The following is a 25,931-nucleotide window of genomic DNA, read 5'->3' on the forward strand; positions in this document are numbered from 1 at the left end:
CGGGCGCACTGGAGGGTGCCACGTAGCCATTTCAGGCTGGGCCAGACGGCGATACGTGGGTCACCCGGTCACAAGGTGCTTGTTCGCCAACACAACCCCTGGGCCGGGCCCCAGGGATGATATTGTGATGCCGCACACAGTGTACACACAATAATGTTCACGTTGTTGTTGAGCTCACACACCCAAGAGAGGCAACAATAGAAATGTAATCTAAATAAACTTAAACTCTAACCCTGACCTCGCTCTCTGACGTCACCACTCATTAACCTGTCGGCGTGAGGCGTCAGGGATAGCTGTACCCCGCTAGTGACGTCATGTCACCAAGGTATTCAACCCCCAACCCCCCCTCGACCGCGCTTTTGAGCGTGACGTCACGTCTAGTTGGTTACTGTCGATTTCTGTTCCAGTAAAAATCCTTTTTTGGGAAAAGCTACGCCCAGTCACTGGCGGTTCATTAACATAATTTATTCACGAAAACCGTCGCGAGTTCATTGCAACCGGTTTCGCAGCCAAGCACAATCACCCCACATGGGCTCGACTTATTAACATAATTTATTCAATTACACCCCTGCTTGTTGGGGGAGGGGATTGTGTGATGAACCCCGCTAGTGACGTCATGTCACCCAGTGCTGCCGCGTGACGTCACGATATATCCGGAAGCTGCTGCATTGCGCGCGCGCTCACTGAGATCCGTGGTGAGACGTTCACATCGTGGTTGTTATTGTGGTGGTTGTTGTTGTTTACCCAGGTAGAGCCTCGCTCCGTCTCTCTCGTAGGGATATCAATTGAGTAGCAGCGAGTATGGAATCGATGTCCAGGTTGGAACATTACAACGCGGGGCCTACCCATGCGGGGCCTTGCCTCCTGCCCTCGCTTGATTGTATTTGCTTTAATCCTCTGCTCAAGTTTAATTTGTCTTCATCTGGCTCACTACTTTGAAATGTGTTTCTTTAATTATTTCTACAGTTTTTTTTTTTATCCTACCAGGCCAAGCCCACTTCAGCTGCTATACCGCTCTTGTTTTCAGAAGCGACCTTCCCACAACAAAGTGGCTTATCAACGTGTGGAATGTCTGTCGGTCAAATACTCTAAACGCGTGGTGATGTTGACTCTTGATGTGGAGGGGAAAACCCTGAGGATCCGGAGGAAAATCCACGCGACCACGGGGAGAGAGAGAGACACGCAAACTCCAAATATACAGGAGGGGTCGCGATCGAACCCACCACCTCCTGTAATTCAGGAGGCAGTTAACATCTCCCAGCCACCATGGTGCACACTCGAGTACATGACCACAATGAGTCTCAGCACTCTAATTCAGGAGCGTTCTGCCGGGTTGGTTTTGCTGATGCACCCTTTAGACCGATGAACAACTATTTTTATGATAATAGTTTTTTTACCCTTTTATCTGGCAAGAAAACTGACTCCTTTTTTACGAGGAATCATGTTTGCATAGACCACAATACCTGCAGTCATAATGCAAACAAAAAACATAACTCTGATAATGTATGCACTGTCCTTGAAGTTGATTGGTCCACACCCGAGACAGCTTTCCTTAGAGCCTAGTCTCTCTCTCTCTGATGGTGCATTGTCTTTGAGTTGTGCGCCTTTTGGCGTCATCTGGTCCAACACCATGTGAGACTAGGCTCTAAGGAAAGCTGTCTCGGGTGTGGACCAATCTACTTTAAGGACAGTGCATACATTATCAGAGTTATGTTTTTTGTTTGCATTATGACTGCAGGTATTGTGGTCTATGCAAACATGATTCCTCGTAAAAAAGGAGTCAGTTTTGTTGCCAGATGAAAGGGTAAAAAATACAATTATATTTTTTTATGGCAAATGAGATTCCAATGGTGTAAACTATTTTTATATTACCAATCAAGGCTCACAGAGCTGTTAGATCTTTTGTCAGAAGCCACCTGGCCATAGATGATAGCTCAACGAAATGGCTTTTCACGTGGAAGATTGTAGCAGCCAAATAATCTAAATGCATGTTACTAAATGTGGAGGGGAAAATCGAAGGACCCGGAGAAAAAATAATCTCGACTGTACTCATTTGTGTTAGTGTACTCCTTGAGCGTACTCTGCGTGCGTGGGTTCGATTCCAACCCTGACGCATTTATAATTGCAGTTTACATTTTTTAATTTTTTATTTCTCTCCCTGTAGTGGCATTGATTTTTCTCCACATTTAGAAACATGCCTTTTGAGAATTTTGCTGCAATACATTTCCATATTATAACCCACTAAGTTGAGCTATCATTTGTGTCCAGGTCGATTCTGATAAAGAGCTATGCAGCTCAGATGGCCTCACCTGGTAAAATAAAAATATTGTACTGTGTTTGAGGGTTTTTCAATTTAATTTCTCATTTAGCAGTTAAAGATTATGTTTCAGGAGGGTCCTGCATTGGACTGTTTGACCACCACGAACTATATTTTGAGTTTAGGTTTGGGAGAAAAACGGACCAGTGGAACACCAATGCCGACAGTGACGGCCGACGCCAGGATAGCAGCCACGGGCTCGAAGCGGGGGCAACCCGGCTCTTGTCCCAAGAAAGGAATCCGCTCCCCGCTGCCCTCCACGGTGGCGCATCGCCGGCGGGGCTGCACGCTGAGCCCCAACTTTTCCAGGCCGGTACCTGCAATACACTCGTGGCATAACACGCTCGACACGTATAACTCCTGGTTACACACCTGGTGTCCGAGGCGACCCTTAAGGGTGACCCTCCCCAGCAGTCCCACTTCCACTTGCAGTGTGCAGCGCACGATCCGGGGCCTGTAGGCGGCCCACTTCAACCCTGACCACGCTGCAGTGTGTTGCACTCACGAGTGACGTTACCGCCGCCCCCGTGTCCAGCAGAATCTGAGTACGCCGACTGTTCACCTGCCCTTCTAGGAGCGACGTGGCCCGCATTATTCCTGCCACCAGCTCCCGCTGGTGGCAGGGGTGTTGTTGTCGGCATCTGCGTGGGGGTCACTCGCTCACCATTATCGTGACAGTTTATTTGTGTTGGGGCCACGTCAATTGCACCCCTCCGTGGTCAACCTCTTTAGGGAGGCCTTGGTGTTTAACCCTGGTGCTGCTCTCGCACGGGTGATCTGGTGACAGTCTCTCACGAGATGCCCCCATTGGTCGCATAGATAGCACGCAAGGGGAACGGCGGTGGCTCCATAGGAGGCCCCTTGCCCACTCCCCCTTACCCTCCCAGTGCGCATTTGTTCGAGTTCTGCCTCTTATTGAGATACTCGCCTGGTTATCCCCCCGACCATGGAGCGTAGCCCTCCCACCTCGGACTGGACTATCTCCGCTGTGGACTGCAGCTTGGTCACATTCAGGTGTACTTGGGTCACCTCCCCGCATACTTGGGTTACCTCCTCGCGTACTTGGGTCGCATGGCCTGCGATATCTCTGTATCCCTGCCACCCATCCTGGGGTTGTCTCACGGGGTCCCGGAGGCTCCCTCCTTCCATCCCCCCCCCTCACCTCCTCCTCTGGAAGAAGACTTGCAATGGTGCTATCCCGTCCCAGCCATCGGAATTCCGCACGCTCGCGAGCAAATCCCTCACACACAAACGTGCGCGTGCTCGGCAAGGGTGTTAGATGGGGGATATGGGCAGATCGCATCTGGCTGCCACCCCGTTGTGCTTGTCAGATACTGCTGAACTTTCTCGGTGGCGAGGTCATCTATGAACTCGGCAGTGTATCCCAGGCGTGCGCTCTGTGTTAGCAAGCGTGATTTATTTTCATGCGTGCTCAATGGTAATTGTTGTCGTGGTGGTAGTTGTTTACCCAGGTAGAGCCTCGCTCCTTCTCTGTCTTGTAGGGAGGCCGCTTTGGATTGCACTACTTTTCGATTTCACATTAACATGCTAATTTATTACATTAACATCACTTGCCCCGGCCACTTCTTTATGACCCTTGGGCTACACCCATTTCATACCTTTTAAAACAGTCTGCCTCAGCAGCAGACCATGCATTTTCTATCAGAGTGTTTTTACACTATGGTAACCTCATTTGCCAGTAAAAATATAATAATTGTTTTTTTACCCTTCTATCTGGCAACAAAATTGACACCTTTTTACAAGGAGTCATGTTTGCATAGATTGCAATACCTGCAGTCATAATACAAACAAAAGACATAACTCTGATGATGTGCACTGTCCTTGAAGTTGATTGGTCCACATCAGAGACAGCTTTCCTTAGAGCCTAGTCTCACCTGGGTTGGACCAGATGACGCCAAAAGGCGTGTTTTTGTTTGCATTCTGACCACAAGTATTGCGGTTAATGCACACATGATTCCTTGTAAAAGGTTTCAGTTTGGTGTTTTAACATTTTAACACCTGTTTTGTTGCCAGAAAAATGGGGAAAACCTATTCTCATATTTTAGTACTGGCAAAGGTTCCATGATGAAATAATACAGTATATTAGAGGTGAGGCGTGCGTGTGCAGAGAGGACAATAAGGAGCCGGAAGTTAATGAATTTTGTGGCAACAATGCAGGCCTGATTATATGTAAGTATAATGTGGTAAATGAAAAAATATAGCAGCGGCGGGGTGTTGAAGGTGAACAGGTAAGGTAAAATTTGTGTGAAAAACATAATAACTTTCCCTTGAGTAAGCATGGAATTTTTGATGTGTGTATGTTTCAAAGTGTTGGTGCAATTTGGTTCTCAAAAAAACACACAGAGTGCTTTATTTATATACATTTATACTCATCTTGGAATGTCTTGTATACGGTTTCTCCACATTTATTTCAGTAATTTAGTTTATTGGGAATACAGTCCAGTACTTATTTCAATTGTGATGTATATTTGATATGACGTTTACTTAACCCCATTATTTAGGTAAGGCTTTAGTATTGAACATGGGCATTTTAGCTTTCGCACGGCACTTTACAAGAATGTAACCTCCGCGCTATTCAAGGGGCTGCTGTATTTTCTGTCCATCAGCTATAGCACAGGAGTATGGACTTCAGCAGAAACTAGATCTCTGCTTTCTTGGTGTAATTACGGCCTATAGTACCATAAAGAGGCTTGGTGTTTTGGATTGGTTTTTGTTTTAGATATCTCTGCCTCTGCTCACATTCGTTGAGGATTTTTATGATTTTTGGATGGCCCATCTAAAGCTGCGTGACCAGGAGTCGGATCCCTTTCCTGTTCAATTTGGCTTGTGGCTGAAATTCCCTCTGGCCCCATGCATTACATTACGTAGCATTTTGAAATAATTGTGTTTTGAGAAGCTCGCAATGGCCCTATTAAAAATGCATTTCATACAGTAACAATGATACCCTAATCGATGCCTGGTTATAGTCAAGGGATTGTACTCTGCTGATCAACCATGTTACGCATGTTGATGATCTGGTCATGGCTACTCAATGATATTGAGTTGGAGAATCGTATTCTGTACCTGGAGAATTCCATGACGAAATGGGGCCTTGCATATGTTCTGCAAAAAGATCACCTCCCTGGGAAAATCTTGACCTAAAGCTTTCGTAACTGCAGGAATTCATATTCTTTGGGTCTTTCGGTTAAGTGACGTGACTTTACCGAACGACCCAAAGAACACCTCGCTGGGAATGTAATGTCATTCAACGCTGCACCTGCTCAGCTCTCCATGAATAATCAGGTCGTTCTACACGTGGTGGAGGAGCTCCTATAACTGGTTAATGTGTTCACGACCAGCTCTGGTTTGGCATCCAAAGTCTCACTTCAAATTAGTCTAGCAGCATTCTTTCATTAGGCTCTGGAACACTATGTGGAAGCTGCTGGACTTTTTTACATACAAAGCTGTGCGTGTCCATTGCAAAGGTCTCGTCAAAATACAGGCAATAGTCTACATTATAGACTGCCAGTACGCTCACAGAGGTTAAGAACCAGGCTACAGTCTACAGTCTACATTAGTCGTTTTTTTTTCTTCTATTCACTTTATTTGTATTATTATTTTCTATCTACGTGACTTTACCGAAATAACCAAAGAATATGAATTCCTGCTGTCACGAAAGTTTTAAGTCAAGATTTTCCCAGGGAGGTGATCTTTTTCTAGAACATATGCAAGGCCCCATTTCATCATGGAATTCAACAGGTACAGAACAAAATTTTATAAGAATGGAAACAGTCAGGAAATTAACACTGCACATATGCAGCTTAAGTTAGATCTGTTCATCCTCGCATTCAAGCTCATCTGAGCCTGGCTTCACACCTCTAAGTTGCAAATGAACATTAATTTATACATTTCTGCATAATACAAATAGTATTCTTTTCAACAGCCTTTGCTATGTTAGCTAATTTTTCTTAAATAAATATTCCTGTCATAGCTAGACAACCAAAATTGTGTGCTTGGAGTTTTTGGTAAACATTAATTTTGAAGACACTAGGGTGTCCAGGCATATTTATGACCATTTGCCCTCGCATTGTGTGCCTTAACAGCCCGTGTGATGAATTGGGGAATCTCTTTCACTATATCATGAAAATATGTATAGATGTGTAAGTCATGTGTGACTGTGTATATATGCATTCCTCTGTGCCTCAATACTCACATAGATGGTGTGGACATGCTTTTCTGTTTGCAGCTGACGCTCTTTCTGCAGAATTGGCCTGATGGAGCAAAGGCACTCAGCGCAGTTCAGTACAAGAAGGAAACAATGCGACCAGCATGCAAACAGCACGGATCGTACTGGAAACTTGACACAGCACCAGAGAACACACACAGGAGAGAAACCCTTAGAGTGCTGTGTGTGTGGGAAGGCATTTTCAGATTCATCTACTCTTAAACAACACCACAGAACACACACAGGAGATAAACCTTTTAAGTGCACTCTGTGTGGGAAGGCGTTTGCAAAGTCATCAAATCTTAAGACCCACCAGAGAACACACACAGGAGAGAAACCTTTTAAGTGCAGTGTGTGTAAAAAGGTGTTTGCACGGTCATCCATTCTTAAATCACACCAGAGAACACACACAGGAGAGAAACCTTTTAAGTGCACTCTGTGTGGGAAGGCGTTTGCAATGTCATCAAATCTTAAGATCCACCAGACAACACACACAGGAGAGAAACCTTTTAAGTGCACTCTGTGTGGGAAGGCGTTTGCAAAGTCATCAAATCTTCAAACCCACCTGAGAACACACACAGGAGATAAGCCCTTCAAGTGCAGTGTGTGTGGGAAGGCATTTTTTGATTCATCTACTTTTAAACAACACCAGAGAACACACACAGGAAAGAAACCTTTCAAGTGCACTGTGTGTGAGAAGGCGTTTGCACGGTCACCACATCTTCAAAGACACCAGAGAACACACACAGGAAAGAAACCTTTCAAGTGCACTGTGTGTGAGAAGGCATTTACACAGTCATCACATCTTCAAAGACACCAGAGAACACACACAGGAGAGAAACCCTTTAAGTGCACTGTGTGTGAGAAGGCATTTTCATGGTCGTCATATCTTCAGACCCACCAAAGAACACACACAGGAGAGAAACCTTTTAAGTGCAGTGTGTGTGGGAAGGCGTTTGCAAAGTCATCAATTCTTAAATCACACCAGAGAACACACACAGGAGAGAAACCTTTCAAGTGCACTGTGTGTGAGAAGGCGTTTGCAAAGTCATCAATTCTTAAATCACACCAGAGAACACACACAGGAGAGAAACCTTTCAAGTGCACTCTGTGTGGGAAGGTGTTTGCAAAGTCATCAAATCTTAAAAAACACCAGAGAACACACACGCATCAGAAAATCCACAAGAAGTGTAATCTGAAATCAGCTTGTGAAAGTCAAAGTGCTGCAATGACCCCATTGTTCATGAAACAAGAACCAGAAGACAACCCTAGCCTGGACACTTTGAAAGGTATCAAGGTGAAATATGAAGAGGCGAAGGTGAAATGTGAAGAAGTAACAGTGAAGAGCGTAGAAGTGAAGGTTAAATTTGAAGATGATTCAACTCCAAAATCGGACCTTCACATAGATGGAGGCAGTGTAAAGCAGGAACTAAATTCTGACTGTGAGGCAGAGCGAGGCAACTCCCAGGAGTTTGTGGATGTGGAGGTGTGGGTGGACTTCTTAGACAATACAAAGTCAAATGGAGACCAGGTAGATGTGCAAGCTTGAGACAATTAAGCTCTAATGGATGCACCTTTGTCACAGGCCTTTCCAATGAATATAATGTGAAGTTGAACACTCAATTTCTAGGTTCAAACTGCAGTGTAAGAGTGGCCAGTTTTTGTGGATCTGTAGGTTGGGTCGTTCTCGAATCCGGGAGCGACTCATGTGTTTTCTAACATATCTCATCTTAGACACTCGAAGGGTGCCCATAATGGGCATCTGCCCCTGTTTGCCACAAGGTGACCGTTCACTGGCTTGCATGTGGATATGAGTTTGTAAGTCGGGGGCGATGATTGATATACCAGTCGGATTTGAACCTTGAACCTCTGCAACAAATAGAGAATGTACTACTACTTGGCTTCCCTTTATGAGAGTGCGGCACATATAGGCCTAATCTCGTCAGATTAACTTGTAAATACGTTGCAACGTGATGCAGTACATGTCATTTTAGTAATAAAATGTTGCCAATGTGCCGTTTGATTCTTTTGAATCATAATTGAAAGAATACCTGTCTGATTCTGTACGTACATGCAACATTTTGTGTATTAATGTCAAACATGGAATATGTAATGTCCGGACAAAGTATCTGTTTTGGTGGTATGGGTCAAAGGGTATGTTTGTGAATCGGGCCACATCTGACTCTGGGGCAACTCATTGTCTTTGAAATCGGGAGCCTAGTCGGATCATTCATCAGTTAAGGTATACCACTTAAAAGTTACGTATAGGAGATACATTCTCAACAACACTAGTTATCATTTTGTACTACGTATATAAATTTTGTCGAACTGAGACTTGAAATGGACCTTGCTGATGAACATCAGTTGAAGCAAAGCCCGACTGTTGTTGAGACATTGTACACCAAAACCAGTCCACAGGTGGCTTGTACTGAACACATGCATTCATAGAAGTCCATGGTATTTATAGTTTGTGTAAGACATTCCTTTGTTTCGTGTAGAGAACGTTGAATGAAAGATGTCTGCCGATCTGTTTTTTCGCAAGGAGGTACTTTAAAGAGCACATTTGATGCCATCGTGGATTTTTGTTACGGATTTGTATTCTAGCCTAGGTTTTATTCATTTTTTACTTTCATTTAAATAAAACTTTATATATGTGTCCATTGATATCCCAACTTGTTTTCCACATGTTTACTTAAATATGTAGAAGCTCCCTCTGAAGACGTCACCTCAAATTAACGAGTGGGTTACGTCAGGGCCTCCCCCTCTCTGGCTCGTGATGTTGCCAAGAGCAGAACTCGCCTCCACGGAATCTAACGACTGCACTGTCTTGGAATGCATTTACACAGTAATCAAATCTTCACAACTGCCAGGGAACACATTTAAAACCACTTAAAGTATACTTGGAAGGCCTTTTGAATTGTTTTGAAACTGAAACACGCGTAAGGAGGTCTACAAGGAGCAGGGTCTGTGATGCAAGGACCCAATAAAGATGGCAGCTGGGAAATGTCACCATTCGTGAAGGTGACCTGTGAAGGCTCCAGGGTTTGACTTCCAAGTCACTAATGGAGCCCGAGACAAATCACAGCCATTTGTGGATGTAGAGGTTTGGGAGGACTTTTCGGACAATGTCGAGTAGAAGCAGACAGCATGTGTGACCTTACGTGTTGGGTAGACCTGTAACCAAAAGCATGAGACACGGTTTCCCAATGTTTATTTCAATTGTTTAGTTTTTCGTTTATTTAGAATACAGTACATATTTCAATTGTAATCTAAATTTTAGTTGACATTTACCTAACGCCATTACTTGGGTAAGGCTTAAGTATTTAATATCGCGTTTTTATCTGTCGCGTGGCACTTTCAAAGAACGTAACCTCCGATATTCAAGGGGCGGCTGTATTTTCTGTCGATCGAGTACAGCAGAGGAGTATGGGTGTTTTACTAGAAAATAGATCTCTGCTTTCTTGATGTAATTAAGGCCTATGGTACCATAAAGAGGCTTGGTGCTTTAGGTTCCTTGATTTCGATGTCTCTGCCTCTGCTCACATTCGTTGAGGATTTTTATGATTTTGGGCAGGCCCATCGAAATGTGCGTGACCAGGAGTTAGAGCCATTTCCTGTTCAACTCGGTTTGTGACAGAAATTTACTTTGGCCCAATGCATTACATTAAATAGCATCTTCAATAATTATGTAGTTTGAGAAGCTCACAATGGCCGTATAAATAAATTGCATTCGTTGCGGTTACAATAATACGCTTATCGATGACTGGTTATAGTTAAGGGATCATTCCCTGCTGGTCAGCCCTGTTGCATCTGCTGATCTGTTAATGGCTACTCAATGAGATGGAGTTAGGGAATCTTGTTCTGATGCCTGGATAATTCCATCATGAAATGGGGCCTTGCATATGTTCCACAAAAATAAATCACCTGCTTAGGAATCCATTTCATACAACACTGCACCTGCTCAACTCTCCATTAATAGTCAAGCAGTTCTACAAGTGGCGGATAAGTTCCCATACCTGGTTCATGTGTCGAGCAGAATTCTTTTATTAGACTGTGTAACACTGTGGAAGCTGCCTGGACTTTTGCTGCATTCAGAGCTGTGAGTGTCCATCACCAAGATCAAGTCCATCTGAGACCATCCCTCTCCCTGCCATACTGGCATCACACCCGCCCCTCACCCTTCGTTCTGCAGATGGCGGGCGCACTGGAGGGTGCCACGTAGTCATTTCAGGCTGGGCCAGACGGCGATACGTGGGTCACCCGGTCACAAGGTGCTTGTTGGCCAACACAACCCCTGGGCCGGGCCCCAGGGATGATATTGTGATGCCGCACACAGTGTACACACAATAATGTTCACGTTGTTGTTGAGCTCACACACCCAAGAGAGGCAACAATAGAAATGTAATCTAAATAAACTTAAACTCTAACCTTGACCTCGCTCTCTGACGTCACCACTCATTAACCTGTCGGCGTGAGGCGTCAGGGAGAGCTGTACCCCGCTAGTGACGTCATGTCACCAAGGTATTCAACCCCCCAACCCCCCCTCGACCGCGCTTTTGAGCGTGACGTCACGTCTAGTTGGTTACTGTCGATTTCTGTTCCAGTAAAAATCCTTTTTTGGGAAAAGCTACGCCCAGTCACTGGCGGTTCATTAACATAATTTATTCACGAAAACCGTCGCGAGTTCATTGCAACCGGTTTCGCAGCCAAGCCCAATCACCCCACATGGGCCCGACTTATTAACATAATTTATTCAATTACACCCCTGCTTGTTGGGGGAGGGGATTGTGTGATGAACCCCGCTAGTGACGTCATGTCACCTAGTGCTGCCGCGTGACGTCACGATATATCCGGAAGCCGCTGCACTGCGCGCGCGCTCACTGAGATCCGTGGTGAGACGTTCACATCGTGGTTGTTGTTGTGGTGGTTGTTGTTGTTTACCCAGGTAGAGCCTCGCTCCGTCTCTCTCGTAGGGATATCAATTGAGTAGCAGCGAGTATGGAATCGATGTCCAGGTTGGAACATTACAACGCGGGGCCTACCCATGCGGGGCCTTGCCTCCTGCCCTCGCTTGATTGTATTTGCTTTAATCTTCTGCTCAAGTTTAATTTGTCTTCATCTGGCTCACTACTTTGAAATGTGTTTCTTTTAATTATTTCTACAGTTTTTTTTTATCCTACCAGGCCAAGCCCACTTCAGCTGCTATACCGCTCTTGTTTTCAGAAGCGACCTTCCCACAACAAAGTGGCTTATCAACGTGTGGAATGTCTGTCGGTCAAATACTCTAAACGCGTGGTGATGTTGACTCTTGATGTGTAGGGGAAAACCCTGAGGATCCGGAGGAAAATCCACGCGACCACGGGGAGAGAGAGAGACACGAAAACTCCAAATATACAGGAGGGGTCGCGATCGAACCCACCACCTCCTGTAATTCATCAGAGGCAGTTAACATCTCCCAGCCACCATGGTGCACACTCGAGTACATGACCACAATGAGTCTCAGCACTCTAATTCAGGAGCGTTCTGCCGGGTTGGTTTTGCTGATGCACCCTTTAGACCGATGAACAACTATTTTTATGATAATAGTTTTTTTACCCTTTTATCTGGCAAGAAAACTGACTCCTTTTTTACGAGGAATCATGTTTGCATAGACCACAATACCTAAAGTCATAATGTAAACAAAAAACATAACTCTGATAATGTATGCACTGTCCTTGAAGTTGATTGGTCCACACCCGAGACATCTTTCCTTAGAGCCTAGTCTCTCTCTCTCTGATGGTGCATTGTCTTTGAGTTGTGCGCCTTTTGGCGTCATCTGGTCCAACACCATGTGAGACTAGGCTCTAAGGAAAGCTGTCTCGGGTGTGGACCAATCTACTTTAAGGACAGTGCATACATTATCAGAGTTATGTTTTTTGTTTGCATTATGACTGCAGGTATTGTGGTCTATGCAAACATGATTCCTCGTAAAAAAGGAGTCAGCTTTGTTGCCAGATGAAAGGGTAAAAAGTACAATTATATTTTTTTTTATGGCAAATGAGATTCCAATGGTGTAAACTATTTTTATATTACCAATCAAGGCTCACAGAGCTGTTAGATCTTTTGTCAGAAGCCACCTGGCCATAGATGATAGCTCAACGAAATGGCTTTTCACGTGGAAGATTGTAGCAGCCAAATAATCTAAATGCATGTTACTAAATGTGGAGGGGAAAATCGAAGGACCCGGAGAAAAAATAATCCGAGTGAGCGAGTGTACTCATTTGTGTTAGTGTACTCCTTGAGCGTACTCTGCGTGCGTGGGTTCGATTCCAACCCTGACGCATTTATAATTGCAGTTTACATTTTTTAATTTTTTATTTCTCTCCCTGTAGTGGCATTGATTTTTCTCCACATTTAGAAACATGCCTTTTGAGAATTTTGCTGCAATACATTTCCATATTATAACCCACTAAGTTGAGCTATCATTTGTGTCCAGGTCGATTCTGATAAAGAGCTATGCAGCTCAGATGGCCTCACCTGGTAAAATAAAAATATTGTACTGTGTTTGAGGGTTTTTCAATTTAATTTCTCATTTAGCAGTTAAAGATTATGTTTCAGGAGGGTCCTGCATTGGACTGTTTGACCACCACGAACTATATTTTGAGTTTAGGTTTGGGAGAAAAACGGAAAACCCAGTGGAACACCAATGCCGACAGTGACGGCCGACGCCAGGATAGCAGCCACGGGCTCGAAGCGGGGGCAACCCGGCTCTTGTCCCAAGAAAGGAATCCGCTCCCCGCTGCCCTCCACGGTGGCGCATCGCCGGCGGGGCTGCACGCTGAGCCCCAACTTTTCCAGGTCGGTACCTGCAATACACTCGTGGCATAACACGCTCGACACGTATAACGCCTGGTTACACACCTGGTGTCCGAGGCGACCCTTAAGGGTGACCCTCCCCAGCAGTCCCACTTCCACTTGCAGTGTGCAGCGCACGATCCGGGGCCTGTAGGCGGCCCACTTCAACCCCGACCACGCTGCAGTGTGTTGCACTCACGAGTGACGTTACTGCCGCCCCCGTGTCCAGCAGAATCTGAGTACGCCGCCTGTTCACCTGCCCTTCTACGAGCGACGTGGCCCCCATTATTCCTGCCACCAGCTCCCGCTGGTGGCAGGGGTGTTGTTGTCGGCATCTGCGTGGGGGTCACTCGCTCACCATTATCATGACAGTTTATTTGTGTTGGGGCCACGTCAATTGCACCCCTCCGTGGTCAACCTCTTTAGGGAGGCCTTGGTGTTTAACCCTGGTGCTGCTCTCGCACGGGCGATCTGGTGACAGTCTCTCACGAGATGTCCCCATTGGTCGCATAGATAGCACGCAAGGGGAACGGCGGTGGCTCCATAAGAGGCCCCTTGCCCACTCCCCCTTACCCTCCCAGTGCGCATTTGTTCGAGTTCTGCCTCTTATTGAGATACTCGCCTGGTTATCCCCCCGACCATGGAGCGTAGCCCTCCCACCTCGGACTGGACTATCTCCGCTGTGGACTGCAGCTTGGTCACATTCAGGTGTACTTGGGTCACCTCCCCGCATACTTGGGTTACCTCCTCGCGTACTTGGGTCGCATGGCCTGCGATATCTCTGTATCCCTGCCACCCATCCTGGGGTTGTCTCACGGGGTCCCGGAGGCTCCCTCCTTCCATCCCCCCCCCTCACCTCCTCCTCTGGAAGAAAACTTGCAATGGTGCTATCCCGTCCCAGCCATCGGAATTCCGCACGCTCGCGAGCAAATCCCTCACACACACACGTGCGCGTGCTCGGCAAGGGTGTTAGATGGGGGATATGGGCAGATCGCATCTGGCTGCCACCCCGTTGTGCTTGTCAGATACTGCTGAACTTTCTCGGTGGCGAGGTCATCTATGAACTCGGCAGTGTATCCCAGGCGTGCGCTCTGTGTTAGCAAGCGTGATTTATTTTCATGCTTGCTCAATGGTAATTGTTGTCGTGGTGGTAGTTGTTGTTTACCCAGGTAGAGCCTCGCTCCTTCTCTGTCTTGTAGGGGGGCCGCTTTGGATTGCACTACTTTTCGATTTCACATTAACATGCTAATTTATTACATTAACATCACTTGCCCCGGCCACTTCTTTATGACCCTTGGGCTACACCCATTTCAAACCTTTTAAAACAGTCTGCCTCAGCAGCAGACCATGCATTTTCTATCAGAGTGTTTTTACACTATGGGAACCTCATTTGCCAGTAAAAATATGATAATTGGTTTTTTACCGTTCTATCTGGCAACAAAACTGACACCTTTTTACAAGGAGTCATGTTTGCATAGACTGCAATACCTGCAGTCATAATACAAACAAAAGACATAACTCTGATGATGTGCACTGTCCTTGAAGTTGATTGGTCCACATCAGAGACAGCTTTCCTTAGAGCCTAGTCTCACCTGAGTTGGACCAGATGACGCCAAAAGGCGTGTTTTTGTTTGCATTCTGACCACAAGTATTGCGGTTAATGCACACATGATTCCTTGTAAAAGGTTTCAGTTTGGTGTTTTAACATCTTAACACCTGTTTTGTTGCCAGAAAAACGGGGAAAACCTATTCTCATATTTTAGTACTGGCAAAGGTTCCATGATGAAATAATACAGTATATTAGAGGTGAGGCGTGCGTGTGCAGAGAGGACAATAAGGAGCCGGAAGTTAATGAATTTTGGTGCAACAATGCAGGCCTGATTATATGTAAGTATAATGTGGTAAATGAGAAAAAATATAGCAGCGGCGGGGTGTTGAAGGTGAACAGGTAAGGTAAAAATTGTGTGAAAAACATAATAACTTTCCCTTGAGTAAGCATGGAATTTTTGATGTGTATATGTTTCAAAGTGTTGGTGCAATTTGGTTCTCAAAAAAACACAGAGTGCTTTATTTATATACATTTATACTCATCTTGGAATGTCTTGTATACGGTTTCTCCACATTTATTTCAGTAATTTAGTTTATTGGGAATACAGTCCAGTACTTATTTCAATTGTGATGTATATTTGATATGCCGTTTACTTAACCCCATTATTTAGGTAAGGCTTTAGTATTGAACATGGGCATTTTAGCTTTCGCACGGCACTTTACAAGAATGTAACCTCCGCGCTATTCAAGGGGCTGCTGTATTTTCTGTCCATCAGCTATAGCACAGGAGTATGGACTTCAACAGAAACTAGATCTCTGCTTTCTTGGTGTAATTACGGCCTATAGTACCATAAAGAGGCTTGGTGTTTTGGATTGTTTTTTGTTTTAGATATCTCTGCCTCTGCTCACATTCGTTGAGGATTTTTATGATTTTTGGATGGCCCATCTAAAGCTGCGTGACCAGGAGTCGGATCCCTTTCCTGTTCAATTTGGCTTGTGGCTGAAATTCTCTCTGGCCCCATGCATTACATTACGTAGCATTTTGAAATAATTGTGTTTTGAGAAGCTCGCAATGGCCCTATTAAAAATGCATTTCATACAGTAACAATGATACCCTAATCGATGCCTGGTTATAGTCAAGGGATTGTTCCCTGCTGATCAACCATGTTACGCATGTTGATGATCTGGTCATGGCTACTCAATGATATTGAGTTGGAGAATCGTATTCTGTACCTGGAGAATTCCATGACGAAATGGGGCCTTGCATATGTTCTGCAAAAAGATCACCTCCCTGGGAAAATCTTGACCTAAAGCTTTCGTAACTGCAGGAATTCATATTCTTTGGGTCTTTCGGTTAAGTGACGTGACTTTACCGAACGACCCAAAGAACACCTCCCTGGGAATTTAATGTCATTCAACACTGCACCTGCTCAGCTCTCCATGAATAATCAGGTCGTTCTTCACGTGGTGGAGGAGCTCCTATAACTGGTTAATGTGTTCACGACCAGCTCTGGTTTGGCATCCAAAGTCTCACTTCAAATTAGTCTAGCAGCAATCTTTCATTAGGCTCTGGAACACTATGTGGAAGCTGCTGGACTTTTTTACATACAAAGCTGTGAGTGTCCATTCCAAAGGTCTAGTCCATTGCAAAGGTCTCGTCAAAATACAGGCAATAGTCTACATTATAGACTGCCAGTACGCTCACCGAGGTTAAGAACCAGGCTACAGTCTACATTAGTCGTTTTTTTTCTTCTATTCACTTTATTTGTATTATTTTCTATCTACATGACTTTACCGTAATAACCAAAGAATATTAATTCCTGCAGTCACGAAAGTTTCAAGTCAAAATTTAACCACCTTTTTACCATGCAAGTGTATGAACATGTAAAGTTTGTATTTGCTGTCAAGTATATTGACTCGATTGAACATGGAGGTTAAATCATAATAATAGTTTATTTTAGTTTTGCTCAGGAAATTTTCATGAGAATGGAAACAGTCAGGAAATTAACACAGCACATATGCAGCTGAAGTTAAATCTGTTGATCCTCGCATTCAAGCTCATCTGAGCCTGGCTTCACACCTCTAAGTTGCAAATGAACATTAATTTATACATTTTTGCATAATACAAATAGTATTATTTTCAACAGCCTTTGCTATGTTAACAAATTTTTCTTAAATAAATATTCCTGTCATAGCTTGACAACCGAAATTGTGTGCTTGGAGTTTTTGGTAAGCATTCATTTTGAAGACACTAGGGTGTGCAGGCATATTTATGACCATTGGCCCTCTCATTGTGTGCCTTAACAGCCCGCGTGATGAATTGGGGAATTATTTTCACTATATCATGAATATATGAATAAATATAGATATGTAAGTCATGTGTGACTGTATATATGCATTCCTCTGTGCCTTGATACTGACGTAGATGGTGTGGATATGTTTTTCTGTCTGCAGCTGACGCTTCCTCTGACTCTTCCTCAACAGAATTGGTCTGATGGAGCAAAGGGACTCGGCGCAGCTCGGTACAAGAAGGAAACAATGCGACCAGTATGCAGACAGCACGGATCGTACTGGAAGTTTGACACAGCACCAGAGAACGCACACAGGAGAGAACCCCTTCAAGTGCACTGTGTGTGAAAAGGCATTTGCAAAGTCATCACATCTTAAAACACACCAGAGAACGCACACAGGGGAGAAACCCTTCAAGTGCACTGTGTGTGAGAAGGCATTTGCAAAGTCATCAAATCTTCAGAGTCACCAGAGAACATGCACAGGAGAGAAACCCTTCTGGTGCACTATGTGTGAAAAGGCATTTACAGAGTCATCACATCTTCACGACCACGAAAGAACACACACAGGACCGAAACCCTTCAAGTGCACTATGTGTGAGAAGGCATTTACAGAGTCATCACATCTTCACGACCACCAAAGAACACACACAGTACAGAAACCCTTCAAGTGCACTCTGTGTGAGAAGGCATTTGCAAAGCCATCAAATCTTCATATTCACCAGAGAACGCACACAGGAGACAAACCCTTCAAGTGCACTATGTGTGAGAAGGCATTTACAGAGTCATCACAACTTAAAACACACCAGAGAGCGCACACAGGAGAGAAACCCTGCAAGTGCACTATGTGTGAAAAGGCATTTGCAAAGTCATCGCATCTTAAAACACACCAGAGAACGCACACAGGGGAAAAACCTTTCAAGTGCACTGTGTGTGAGAAGGCATTTGCAAAGTCATCAAATCTTCAGAGTCACCAGAGAACGCACACAGGAGAGAAACCCTTCAAGTGCACTATGTGTGAGAAGGCATTTACAGAGTCATCACATCTTAAAAAACACCAGAGAACACACACAGGAGAGAAACCCTTCAAGTGCACTATGTGTGAGAAGGCATTTGCAAGGTCATCAAATCTTCAAAGACACCTGACAATACACACCGGAGAGAAACCCTTCAAGTGCACTATGTGTGAGAAGGCATTTACAGAGTCATCAAGTCTTCAAGGACACCTGAGAATACACACCGGAGAGAAACCCTTCAAGTGCACTATGTGTGAGAAGGCATTTACAGAGTCATCACATCTTAAAAAACACCAGAGAACACACACAGGAGAGAAACCCTTCAAGTGCACTATGTGTGAGAAGGCATTTGCAAGGTCATCAAATCTTCAAAGACACCAGAGAATACACACCGGAGAGAAACCATTCAAGTGCACTATGTGTGAGAAGGCATTTACAGAGTCATCAATTCTTCACTACCACCAGAGAACGCACACAGGAGAGAAACCCTTCAAGTGCACTATGTGTGAGAAGGCATTTGCAAAGTCATCAAATCTTCAGAGTCACCAGAGAACGCACACAAGAGAGAAACCCTTCAAGTGCACTATGTGTGAGAAGGCATTTACAGAGTCATCACATCTTAAAAAACACCAGAGAACACACACAGGAGAGAAACCCTTCAAGTGCACTATGTGTGAGAAGGCATTTACAGAGTCATCACATCTTAAAAAACACCAGAGAACACACACAAGAGAGAAACCCTTCAAGTGCACTGTGTGTGGAAGCGCATTTGCAACGTTATCAAATATTAAAATGCACCAGAGACCACACACAGGAGAGAAACTCTTCAGGTGCACTGTGTGTGGGAAGGCATTTGCACGGTCATCACATCTTCAAAGACACCACAGAACACACAGGCATCAGAAGATCCCCAAGGAGCGGAGTCTGAAATCGGCTTGTGCAAGTCCAAGTGCTGCAATGAGTCCATCCCTGCTGAAAAAAGAACCAGAATTTAATTCCAGCTTGGACGCAATGAAATGTATCAAGGTGGATTTTGAAGAGGTGAAATGTGAAGAAGTGATGGTGAAGAGCGAAAAAGCGATGGTAGAATGTGAAGATGAAGATTCAACTCCAAAATCAGACCTTCACATCGATGTAGGTAACGTGAAGCAGGAGGAGAATTCTGACTGTGAGGCAGAGCGAGGCAACTCCCAGGAGTTTGTGGAAGTGGAGGTGTGGGTGGACTTCTTAGACAATACAAAGTCAAATGCAGACCCGGTAGATGTGTAAGCTTGAGACAATGAAGCTCCAATAAATGCACTTTTGTCACGAACACCAAAGAAAGTACTGTCTGTGAAAAGACATTTGCACGGTCAACTGTTCTTCAGATCCACCAGAGAACACACGGAGAAACCCTTCATGTGCAGTGTGTGTGGGAAGGAATTTTCAGGTTCACCTGCTCTTAAAAATCACCAGAGAACACAGGTGTAATGATTGTGGTGTCGCTGCTGTGTGCACACGCACACGTGTAACGTCACTGCGTTACTACCACGTGGGTCTACACACACACATGACGTCATCCCGGCTGGAGGCGGGAATGACATCAGGACCGGTGCTGGACACATGACCGAATCCGAGTGGGGGGCCGGGGGCCGAGGGGGACCTCCGGGGGCACGTGGACAGCAGGGGGGCTTCGAGAGGGTGCTCGAAGGGTGGTGTGGCCAGAGTGAGGCCGGGCACGCCAAGGCCCATATAAGCAGCCTCGGGGTTCGAGCCTGCCCGTGCCGAGAATGAAGATGCCTCGTGAAGATGCCAAGAAGAGAAGGCCTACAGTGAGCGGACCGCCAGCAGCCACCTGGCTGGGTCACGCTAGAGTAGCTAAGAGATAAGTGTGTGTTAGCTAGGGTAGGTCGGTGGTCACACCCTATGTGTAAAGTAAGAGTAACTGTTGAGTCACTGTTATGTTCATTAAGAAATGAATGTCTCCCAAGAAGTGTGTGCGCCTAATATGAACCCATTACACAGGCATCAGAAGATCCCCAAGGAGCAGAGGCTTGTGAAAGTCAAAGTGCTGCCATCCTTAATGATAAGAACTACAAGAAAATCCCAGCTTGGACACTTTAAAATGTATCAAGGTGAAATTTGAAGAGGCGTAGGTGAAATGTGAAGATGTGGCAGTGAAGAGCGACGAAGTGACGGTAAAATGTGAAAATGAAGATTCAACTACAAAATCGGACCTTCACACCGATGGAGGCAACGTGTAGCAGGAGGAGAATTCTGACTGTGAGGCAGAGAGAGGCAACTCCCAGCAGTTTGTGGGAGTGGAGGTGTGGCTGGACTTCTTAAACAATGCAAAGTCAAATGGAGACCCGGTAGATGTTTAAGCTTGAGACAATGAAGCTCCAATAGATTCACCTTTGTCACATGCCTTTAATTAAAATAACGTGAAGTTGCACACTCAATTCCTAGGTTCAACCTGCAGAGTAAGAGCAGCCAGTATTTGTGGACATATGGGTTGGGTAGATCTCTAACCAGGAGTAAGAGCCAATAAGCTCCCAAGCATTCACTATATTATGATAATATTTGCATTCATGTGGAGCTTTATTGCCCATAATAAGAACGCGTTAATTTCAATGTTTGGTGAAACCCGCCACTACGCGATTGTTGTCCAGCAACGGCAACTGCGGTGGACGAATAATACACACGCCAGTGAGCATATACACGGGTTAGTCGGCAGGGCAGAAAAACTGGGGCAAGGGTCATGGAAGACCCCATCTGGAAGCTCCTGGAACCTGTTAGTGGTTTCGAGAAGGGAGGCGCGGCCAGGGCAGAGCCAGGCCACACTGGGTAGCATAAAAGCAGCTGAGAGTGGGAGCTCAGGGCTGTCAGTTTTGGGAGTGGGCTCATCTCGTTGTGGCTGTCATCTTCGCTGCCTTCGTCAATACCGTATTGGCAAGATATTGCACGGCCGGATAGTTGTTGGTTGTCTCGGTCAGCACCATTGTTGTTACATGGTCAGGGTTGTGTTTATATGGTGGCCCGGGAAATTCAGGGCCACGAGGCCCGCCAGCATTGCCCAAAGTGGAGGCTTGGCCGTGGCGGGAGGAGGACATGGTGGCTGTGGTGTGCGGCCTGGGGACGCACGGGAGAAGGCCCCCACGGGTGGGTTGGCAACCGGGGAAGCCCCCTCCGCCCTGGGGTCCCACAGCCAAGTGTTTCAGGTGTGGTCAGCCGAGCCACATCGCGATAGAATGCCGGGGTGTCAGCAGGGTGCCGGCAGCACCACCGTAGCACTCAGACCTGCCGGCAACATTTTCCCAAGCTGCACCGGATCCGAGTCTCTGATGCTTTCCGTGACTGCCGTGTGCAAAGTGTCAGGGGCTGGATCTGATTAGATGCTATTGCGGATTTCAGGAAAGGGCCGTGCCCTTCGGCCATTGTTTTTTGGTTCCCATTCCTCGGAATCTCAAGGAATGCAAACCCTGCCAAGGCGGGGGTAACCAATGTCGAGGACCGGCTCACGTGAGCTATGTTCTGGTAAAGGCGGACTCTCCCTTGTAAGGTGGGATTTGGGGGGGTTGTGTATATTGTTTGGCTTGTGTTATCGGCTCTCGTGGGGGGGGGGGGGTGGGGGCATCACGGTTATGTGGTCCCTGATGGGGTTCTTGCCCATGCCGCAGTTGCGCTGCGTGTTGGCGGCTTGTGGGGCGGTGCCACGGGTTGTCCTTTTTGTTGGCGGTCCGCGGGGGGCGCCGGAGTTGCACTACATGGTTATGGTTTGCGGGATACACTGCGGTTGTGTTGTATGGTCGCGGGAAGTGTTGCAACCAAGGTTTTTTTTTTGGGGTAAATTGTTTTTTCGTGTTGGTGGTGTTCCTCGGGGTTTGGGTTGCTCTGCCTGTCCCCCGGTTGCAGTTGCAACGGCAACAGCGGTGGACAAACAGTACACACACCGGTGAGCATATACACGAATGTGTCGGCAGGGTGGAGAAACTGGGGCAAGGGTCATGGAAGACCCTATCTGGAAGCCCCTGGAACCTGTTAGAGGGTTCGAGAAGAAAGGTACGACCAATGCAGAGCCAGGCCACGCTGGGTACAATAAAAACAGCTGAGAGCGGGAGCTCAGCGCTGCCGGTTCTGGACGTGGACTCGTATCGTCGTCGCTGTCATCTTCGCTAGATATTGTGCGGCCGGATAGTTGTTGGCTGTCTCGGTCAGCGCCATCGGTGCTACACGGGCAGGGTTGTGTTTAGGCGAGGCTAGACGACTAGAGAGAGCGCATTTATATTTACGCGATCTAACCCAAAAAAAATCTTATGCATGATTCTAGATTTGAAGCTTTCGTGACTGCAAGGATTCATATTCTTAGGTTTTATCGGTAAAGTCTGTGAAGGATGTCGTTCCTGACTTACAGTATCCTGGAGTCTACAAACTAAGTTGCAGTTGTGGTGATTGCTACATTGGAGAAACGAAACGTCATGTCTCTGATCGTGTCCGTGAGCACAAGTCAGATCTGAAACACAGCAGAACTGATTCTTTGGCCGTTGCCGATCATTGCTACAACTCTGTGGGCTCTCATGAAATTGTCTTTTCCGAGACCAAGGTGCTCTGCAAACCTCCCGGCTACCATCAAAGGTTTGTACACGAAGCCATACAAATATACAAACAGACATAATTTCAACCGTGATGATGGTTACAAACTGAGTAATCATTGGAAAGATGTGATTAACCATGCAAAAAAGATTTAACTACACTTATTTGGACCATCTTATTTGACAGACAACTATTCTTGAGTTACTGTACAGGTTACTGATAGCCAGTTTTGTTTTACCAGGTTTAGCTTCTTTTTTCACACACTGGTTTCCTGCTATAAGTTTTACCCATCAAACAACATAGCAGGAGGCTGTTTCTTCCTGACCTGCTTTTTGTACTTTTACCATCTACATGGCAGGCTCGGTCTCATTTGCAGCATTTTGTTATGTAGGCTAGCCGTAGTCTCAAGCCGCACCTCACCATAATAACGGCTCAGTCATTTGTTATACAGTCTAGCTGTAGTCTCAAGCCGCACCATACCATAATAATAAAAAGTGGGCCGTTCCTGGCCCCCCCCCTCAACCATTATATATACGGAGTGGTATCTCTTGTAATCTCTCATTTACTTGATACAGCTGTCGTGCTGTGACGGTTCCACCTGAAGACGGAAGCTTGTGTTGCCTCCGAAACATCGTGATTTAAATTTGTTATTTTACATTTATTAATTTAAAATTTTTACCTACGTGACTTTACCGAAAAAACCTAAGAATATGAATATCTTATGGATGATATTGGTCGCAAAAGCCTACGTGTTAAACTTTCTTAATTGCCTCAGCAATTCGGAGTTTTGTATCATATCTCATCACAAACACTCGAAGAGCACCCCTAAGTGGCAGCTGCCTCTGTGTGGCATAAGGTGGCCCAGCACCAGCCTGCATGTGGACATGAGTCTTGTCACTCAGTCGGGCGATAATTAATGTGTAATCTCAGTTGTGCAATTTTTGGATATTTGGAATTTCCCAAATTTTGACAATGACACCAACATGCAAAGACCAATGTGTTTTGAATAACACAATATGTTTTACATCCACTCTTTAAGCAGACGGTGCATATTTTGGTTGAGGTTACTGGAGTAGCCAGGGGTGCCTGTCGGATTTGAACCTTGAACCTCTGCAATAAATAGAGAATGCGCTACCACTTGGCTTCCCTCAATCTGAGTGTAGGCATGCCAGCCAGTGTTTCTAACCAGCGCAAATGTTCCATTTAGAGCGGTCCACGTTTCACATGCCTATCGAACGGAGGGCATGACTTGCCGAGAAGACCCGGAGCTTTATGTGGAGCGACAGGCCAGATAGCTTCCACACAGCATTGCAGAGCTGATGAAAAGATAATGCCGCCAGACTGATTCGGACCACCCCACACACTGTACACATACGCAGTGTAGACGTATTGTGTACACACAATGTAGAAACAGCGTACACACAGTCTGCACATGCACTGTATACACAAACACACTAACAAAAACGACTGCCATTCGCCAATACGTAGTGGTGACGTCACCATGGCGCTTGTGTCAGGCTATGTGCACGTTAAGGCCACGTGAAGTGTCGAACTCCCGCCGGCAGGAGGTCACAGGGCAGACTCAGGTGCCATGGTTCAACTGAGATGACTGTCCGATGCACCACCTGTGCCCCCTACTGTGCCAACAGTGTACACACACACGGTGTGTGCGCGCGAACACCGTGTGTGTGTACACAGTTTGTATACAGGGGCCGTCTATAAATCATGTCACGCGATTTTAAACGATTTTGACCCCCCCCCTTTCGTCACACGACGTCACGAAAAGTCAGACCCCCCCCTCAAATATAACGTCACAAAGCTCTGCCCACCCCCCAAAAAACATGCTTCAAATCGCTTTAAACTATTATCATTGCAGTGCGTATTTAATGTGGTGCTACACTCTGATGTAGGAGAAAACATTTATTAAAAAGTCTATTTAATTAAGTTGAACGTGTTGTCTATATTTATTTAAGTTGCGCATTTTGATGTGACGTCACATTTATCACACCCCCCCCCCCCCATCGTCCCACATCGTCACAAATGTCTGACCGTCCCCTCCCCAGTTGCGTGACGTCATTTATGGACGGCCCCACACACACTGTATACACAGTTTGTACACACACACTGTATACACAGTTTGTACACACAATGTTCACGTTGTTGAGCTCACGCACACAAAGGGTCAATGTTCAATAGAGGGATCAATGGAATAGGAATCTTAATGAACTTAAACTCTAACCCCGCTCTCTGACGTCACCACTGCATTACTTCATCGGCGTGAGGGGGAGGTGTACCCCGCTAGTGACGTCATGTCACCTGCTGCCGCGTGACGTCACGAGACACCAGGAAGCTGCCGATCCGCGTGCGCGCTCACTGAGATCCGAGGTGAGAAGTTCACATCGTGGTGGTTGTTGTTGTCGTGGTGGTTGTTGTTGTTTACCCAGGTAGAGCCTCGCTCCTCTCTCTCTCGTAGGGATATCAATTGAGTAGCAGCGAGGATGGAATCGATGTCCAGGTTGGAACATTACAACGCGGGGCCTACCCATGCGGGGCCTTGCCTCCTGCCCTCGCCTGATTGGATTTGCTTTAATTCTCTGCTTAAGTTTAATTTGTCTTCATCTGGCTCACTACTTTGAAACTTTGTTTCTTTTAAATATTTCTACAGTTTTATTATACTACCAGGCCAAGCCCACTTCAGCTGCTATACCGCTCTTGTTTTCAGAAGCGACCAGTCCACAACAAAGTGGCTTATCAACGTGTGGAAATGTATGTCGGTCAAATACTCTAAACGCGTGGGGATGTTGACTCTAAATGTGGAGGGACAAACCGGAGGAAAATCCACGCGACCACGGGGAGAGAGATAGAGACACGCAAACTCCAAATATACAGGAGGGGTCGGGATCGAACCCACCACCTCCTGTCAACCAGGAGAGGCAGTTAACATCTCCCAGCCACCATGGTGCACACTCGAGTACATGACCACAATGAGTCTCAGCACTCTAATTCAGGAGCGTTCTGCCGAGTTGGTTTTGCTGATGCACCCTTTAGACCGATGAACAACTATTTCTATATAACCAACCAAGGCTCACAGAGCTGTTAGATCTTTTGTCAGAAGCCACCTGCCCATAGAT

General features: G+C 45.8%; 2 protein-coding genes across 2 annotated transcripts; both read left to right on the top strand.

Moving 5' to 3' along the window:
• The first annotated feature begins 608 nt into the window (after positions 1-608).
• Positions 609-9,200, top strand: LOC144738150 (uncharacterized). Its single transcript, XM_078621104.1, has 2 exons — positions 609-695; positions 2,443-9,200. Exon 2 carries the CDS (start codon positions 6,592-6,594, stop codon positions 8,089-8,091), a length of 1,500 nt encoding a protein of 499 aa, XP_078477230.1. The 5' UTR covers positions 609-695; positions 2,443-6,591; the 3' UTR covers positions 8,092-9,200.
• Positions 9,201-11,379: 2,179 nt separating this feature from the next.
• LOC144738133 (uncharacterized) lies at positions 11,380-19,536 on the top strand. Its single transcript, XM_078621068.1, has 3 exons — positions 11,380-11,434; positions 11,862-13,379; positions 17,409-19,536. The coding sequence occupies exons 2-3, from the start codon at positions 13,228-13,230 to the stop codon at positions 19,495-19,497; spliced, it is 2,241 nt and encodes a 746-aa protein (XP_078477194.1). The 5' UTR covers positions 11,380-11,434; positions 11,862-13,227; the 3' UTR covers positions 19,498-19,536.
• The last annotated feature ends 6,395 nt before the right edge of the window (positions 19,537-25,931 follow it).

This window comes from Lampetra planeri, chromosome 78, assembly GCF_965212315.1.
Source record: "Lampetra planeri chromosome 78, kcLamPlan1.2.h2, whole genome shotgun sequence".
In the NCBI taxonomy this organism is placed as follows: domain Eukaryota; kingdom Metazoa; phylum Chordata; class Hyperoartia; order Petromyzontiformes; family Petromyzontidae; genus Lampetra; species Lampetra planeri.